Source organism: Alligator sinensis, unplaced genomic scaffold (assembly GCF_000455745.1).
Source record: "Alligator sinensis unplaced genomic scaffold, ASM45574v1 scaffold16_1, whole genome shotgun sequence".
NCBI lineage: Eukaryota > Metazoa > Chordata > Crocodylia > Alligatoridae > Alligator > Alligator sinensis.
In genome coordinates this window covers 2,292,085-2,298,084 of record NW_005842045.1, presented here as the reverse complement: position 1 = coordinate 2,298,084, position 6,000 = coordinate 2,292,085, and the positions used below count along the sequence as shown (strand labels likewise).

At 39.3% G+C, this 6,000-nt stretch overlaps 1 protein-coding gene across 1 annotated transcript in view; it reads right to left on the bottom strand.

The window, feature by feature from the left end:
* TMEFF2 (transmembrane protein with EGF like and two follistatin like domains 2) overlaps positions 1-6,000 on the bottom strand; it is a gene marked incomplete at its 5' end in the record, with an annotated part of 231,144 nt that overhangs the window by 65,475 nt on the left and 159,669 nt on the right. The window contains 2 exons of the mRNA XM_025203124.1: positions 1,694-1,753; positions 3,011-3,159. Coding sequence (XP_025058909.1) covers positions 1,694-1,753; positions 3,011-3,159 — 209 coding nt within the window. The remainder of the gene's footprint in view (positions 1-1,693; positions 1,754-3,010; positions 3,160-6,000) is intronic.

The following is a 6,000-nucleotide window of genomic DNA, read 5'->3' as shown; positions in this document are numbered from 1 at the left end:
TTATTTTTACAGTTGAGTTAGTTTTTACTATGTACTATTTTTCTTCAGACAGCAGGTGTTGTGGGTCACTGCCATCCTAGAGCTAAATTACCAGATGGTAACAGACTAGGATAGGTTAGCACAGCATTTAAAAAGAAGCTGCAGGCTTCAATTTTGACTTAGAGACTCCACTATCTTTTCAGTTCTCAAGCAAGGAAGATCAATGATTTAACACAGCAATATTGCTTGTCCTGATTTCTAATTTAAAATAAATCATTTTAGCTCTGATCTACTGTGTCTCATGCCTGCCACAAGATGCAATCTCAGCCCCACCCCCATTCCCACCTCTTCAGAAAACTTCTGGTGGCCCCACAGGAATAAGCTCAAATAAATAAAAATAATTTTGGAGACGTCTGAGGTGTTTTTCTTTTATCAGGCCTTCCTTTTGCTTTGGCCTTGAAAGAGCTGCTGGGAAATGGGGAAGATATGGGGGGTATTATATTTCTCCTTCCTGTTCAAATAAGTCCATTCTCTTCACCCTGTATACAGATAACAACTGCCTTAAAGCTGTTTGGGTTCTACTGTTATTCCCGCACCTATGCCCCTTTAGCTCATTGAGCCATAGTTTGTCTATAAATATTTTTAATCTTCATACGTTATTTTTAAAATAGGATTAGAATAAACATTTAGTAAACGTGCAGTATACTATCCAGGTAGACCAGTCACACATAATACATTAAAAAATGTGTAAAGTATTCATTTGACCAGTTGGATTAATTAATGAACAGTAAGCACCTTTTAATGGATATGCCAAAATTCTTATTAAGAGGAATTGTAAAACATGCCAAAAGATAAACTACATTGTGCAGCATGTTGACAATGTAAACCTGGTGATTAGCACTTTGTAGCTGAAGAGTACTCCCCTGTAAAGATCTATTTTCACAATACAAAAACATCACAAGCCTAAGCACTTATACATTGCTTGTTACATTTTTAACAATAACACCCCAAATGCTGCTAGCCACAGTTCTAAACTCAAGCTGTGAATATTTGCACAAAAACTACTCATAAATAAATCCTCCCAGGAAGAATTCTTGAAAAAGAAAGATGTTCCCCAGAACAAAATTCAATAAAACCTATGTAACATTTACATTTTTAAAATTGAAAATGCTATATGAGGCTCTACAGCCATTATATGTTACTGTACTTCCTAAATTAAAGCCATTTATCAGTTTAAAAAAATCTATTATAAATACCTTATTAACATTATAGTTGAGCACAGACAGGTTACAATATCTCTTACAACAAAGTCTCATGAATCTGTAGCTATTTTATTCTGTTTTAGAGCCATGCAGAATTACTGGCTTTCGCTTGATCATACACAGGTGTTCACCCAAAAACTTGCAAAAATTGGAGGAGTATGAAGGATGTAAAAATGTCTATCAATGCATGTTGATTTGGCAAGCATTTTGTAATGCTTACAATCAGCACTATCAAAACAGATATTTGCTTCCAAGACCATTTATACACTAGCTGAAAACAGGAAGGGGAAATTTGCCTAAAAGAAAGAGGGTTTCAATTTATTTTGCCATAGCAAGTAATGAAAAAGAATTAAAGATGAGCACAGGACTGCTTATGTTGTTTGGAAACAGAGGAGAACAATGATTTTTCACAGATTTGGCCAACAGTGATTCTTAGATAATAGGAATCTTACCTGCATAATCTGTTCTTGCATAATGCCCATCTTCAGATTTTGTAGTTGTCGTTGTGTTATCTGTGTTAAAAGAAATATATAGTGCTTCTTTGGTATTTTTGTTAATTTGTAAAACAGACCCCAATTCTGCAAGTCATACTGCACAGGCAAGTACAGCTCTACACTCATGCAGACATTTAGTGACTTCAAAAAGGCTTCATGTGGGTGCTGAGATCTGGCTGAAAAATGAAAATTGCAGGATTGGGGCCTTTGGAGTGATTGACAGCACAGTGAAATAAAAATAAAATCTTCCATTAAAGGAGTTTTTCTATCAATGTAGCAAAAAATACAGCTCAACATAGTTAAAATAGTTACAGTTAAAAATATAGTTACATACAACATAATGAATAGGGATTTTTCCATTGTTTTAAATAAGCAAGACATTTTAATAATCTGATCTAAAAAAGGGTAACAGGAAGGGTGGTTGACCTCAAAGAAACAGAAATATTGGAACATAAGTAGAATGTGTTTAATATGCAGGTATAGTAGGTCTCCGTAAGTAGATGTGCTTAGGATTTATAGGTCAGAAGCACAGGGAAAAAAAGCTATTAAGATCTGAGCCTCAATGGACATTTTATTTACAGAAACTATTTAAAACCAAATTTTCCCCATTTTTATGTTCAGTATAAAATAGATTTTTAAAAAATCAACTCCAGGACTACACTGCCACACACATGATATAATGCCTTGTCCATCCAAATCTGAATGCAGCCAGGTGAATCAGAAATTCAAGCTGAAACTCAGTGAAGTCTTTCCTGAAAGTAAATGTGCTTTGATTCCATGATTTCCATATTAAGAAGAACAAGCTTTGGCATTATGAAAAACCACTGCGAATTATACAAGAAATAATATGTTCATGCAAGTACTAATGTAGGGTTTGGGGCAGACTAGTAAGGCTACTTTCTGCTGCTCCACAGTAGATTCTTTCTTCAAGATTACAACTAGTGATCTTATGGGTATGACAGTAGGATGCATGTGTGTGCCTGCATGCTTGGATGTGTGTATGGGGATAGGGAGGGGATTGCAGAGGTTGCCTGAAACCATTCTCATACTCTTCCTTTGATAGCTACACTCAAGAGAACTTACAACTCAAGATCTGGCCCAGTATTTTAAAACCTGTAATTACCTTGAAATCCCAGTCTATCAGCCTCATTCTGTAGTGTAAATTAGAAGAGTCTATTGGAATGGCATGAATGCCTAGTAAAAGCCAGCCCCAATTTTTATTTCTGCACAAAAACTGAAAACATTCTTTGAAATGAATTTTGCTATGAGCATTACCTTGACATCGACCCAAAGACATGACTTCAATTTTCTCCTGTTTCTGGCATGACGCTTCTTTGATTTGACATGCATTATCATAAGATTTCCCATCGGAAGCACAAAGAGGATTGAAGTTGGTTTGAGAACAGTCAATGTTGCACACACACCTGCAAAGACAAAATATGTCTAATATAAGAAAGCTTTCTCATGACATCACAAATAAAGCTCAAAAATAAAAAGGCACTATACAAATTGACAGAATGAAACTAGAAATTCTGGCAAAGGGCCATTTGCATTTTTGTACTTGAGTAAAATGCCAGGAAAAAAGGAAAGAGAAGAAAGGAAGGAAGAGGAGAATAATTTAATACCAAATTAAAAGTATCTGTTACTGCAGTTTCCCTAAAATCTGTAACACTTGGGTAGATCTGCATCTGATCCAAGTTATATGGCTACACTGAAATCCAGAGAACAATGACAATCTGTATTCACTAGAGATATTCCCTTCATGTAGAACACTGCATATACATATATTTATATCAATTTATGATATAATTATTATGACATTTATCCTGGACTGTAGGCACCTTTGACATAATTAAAATTACACAAGCATAGAAGATAATGCTACAGCTTTCCCTCATACTAATGCCATAAAATTACCAACAAGAAGTGAAATCTCTCTGCATAAAAAGCATAAGACTAGTTCCTCCAGCATCTGAATACTGTATGTCGACAAGGCAGGTCTGGGTTAGAATATCCAGGGAAATTGTGATGCTGTTTTAATTCTTCAGATGTCACAGAGGAATTTGTTGTAAGAGGATATAATTTTCAAAGGTACTTAAATGTCATTGGCTCTTACTGAGAAACAGGACAAGGTAATCTTCATTGAGCTCCATATTGCTATGGCTAGACTGCTATAGACCGTTACTGGCACTCGAGCTACCTAGTTTAAAAGCTAACTTTGGTATCTGTTCTTTACACTGGTCATTGCTCTGACTTCAGTGTAGACATAGCCATTGCCTGTTTATCAAGGTCCAATCTGCTTGGTTGCTGCCTTCTTTAATCCTTTTATTTATACACTCTTGTATTTGGCTTCCTTTTCCAGTATGCAAGATTCTAATCAGCTTCGTGTTTATCATTAGACAATCATCCTAAAAGGACACAGCCCCTCAAGACAGATCAGGACCTCCTCCTGATTTCAAAGGGATTTTCGTGTATTGCAGATTTGCAGGATCAGACTCAGGCACATTAGTAACAGAAGTGGCTGCATATTAAAAAATAAACTGAGCATCTCTCCAAAAGAGGTACTTAAATCAAGGGTCTGTAGCCAGACACATCAAGGGCCAGCTCTGAGCTGCAGCCAGTTTTCCTCAGCACTGGTCATTTTCCAACCTAGGCAAGTCTGCCTGCAGAGCTTAGAGACATGCTGTCCTCAAAACAGGTTTAATTACCCAGACCTAGCAGGAAGCAGCAACAATCAGGGATGCTGTTGTAGGTAGCAAAGACAAGGGAGTAACATGTCCACAGAAAGCTGAATTAGAAAGGAACGATTCATCTAATGTGTTTATATTGGACCCAGACAAGAACATTGAATCATCTGAATATGGAGGAAGTTGAGGCAGTCTGAACTCAGCCACAGCAGCCAGGAGGCGGCCCACTTCACTCCAATATTTTGTGTTGGGGTAACTGTCTCCATTGCTCAGAAGACAGAATATCAGCATCGCCTATGCAAGATTGCTGCTTGTTTCTTTTGTTTTCCTCTATCCTGTGATCATCAATGATGCTGTGACAGCCACCAGAAGCAGCAGAGAACAGGCATGCGCATATTCAGGCCTTGGACAGTCTTTGGTTAATGTACAGATCAGCTTCAGTGGTGCTTCTGTTAACAAGTTGGGATTCTATCTGGGGACTATGCCAGAGGTCTAACCTTGCAGCTGCTGCAGTTCTTCTGAGTATATAGTCATGCACATGCTGCCATCCAAAGCCTTCCCACTCTTGATCCTGCCGTGTCTGACATTTGATGTAGAGTGAAGCTACTGATTCACTATCTCTAGCTTACCATTAATGCTGTGCCTAAGTTGCAGCCCTCTTTTTTGTAAGTTCAGGTGATCAAAATGCTGACATTTAATTTAGAGGCCCTCTCATTCTTTGAATGTGTTAAAAAGTCAGTCTACCTCACGCTCAAACCAGAGATGTGTTCCACTGGGGGTGCTGACAGATGTTCAGGTCCCTGCTCTAACTCATGGCACTTTGCATGGCACCTCCCATTCCAACAGACATTCATCTCAAGCGGGCAGAAAGCCTGCCTGCCTATCTTGTGATTGAGGCTGGGCTGATTACACCCTGCCGCTGCTCCCAGCTCTGGTGCTGTCTGCAGGAAGGGGGAAGTAAGGAGGGGGAGTGGGAGCTATGGACTGGGGTTCACCCAGCCTGAACTTCAAGATGGGGGGCTTCAATCCACCTGCCCCTGTCCCCCTGTCACTCCCCAGTTCAGGTTGGGCAAACCCCAGCCCACAGTGCCCCCTCCTCTTCCTTCCTCCCTCTTCCCTTCCTGTAGATAGCAATGGGGGAGGGGCTGGACTGATCAACAGCACAGATGGACTGACCCTAGGGAACACAAGTTCCCTAAGACGCTCCATTTTGGAGCGCCTTCATCTGAACCCTCATTAGATGAGGGTTAATTTGTTGCACGATTGGTCACTTTTTAAGTGCTCTGCAGACATTCATGTGTGTTACGGCACAACTGTAGAGTGTTTCCAGGGGGCCGATCGTACAATGAATATAACTTCTGTCTACACCCTTGATTAACTGAAATGTGTATGTGAAATCCCAGGGAGGCAGCTTTGGTGGAGAAAGCTCAGACAGAAGGGAATCTGATAGGTTGGTGCGACAGTATTTGAAAGAATGCTACACTGCACATTTGGCTTCCAGAATATATACAACATGTGATCTGTTGTACAAATCGGAGGTGAGGTGACAGAACAGATGCTGAGGTTCTCCCAGCACTC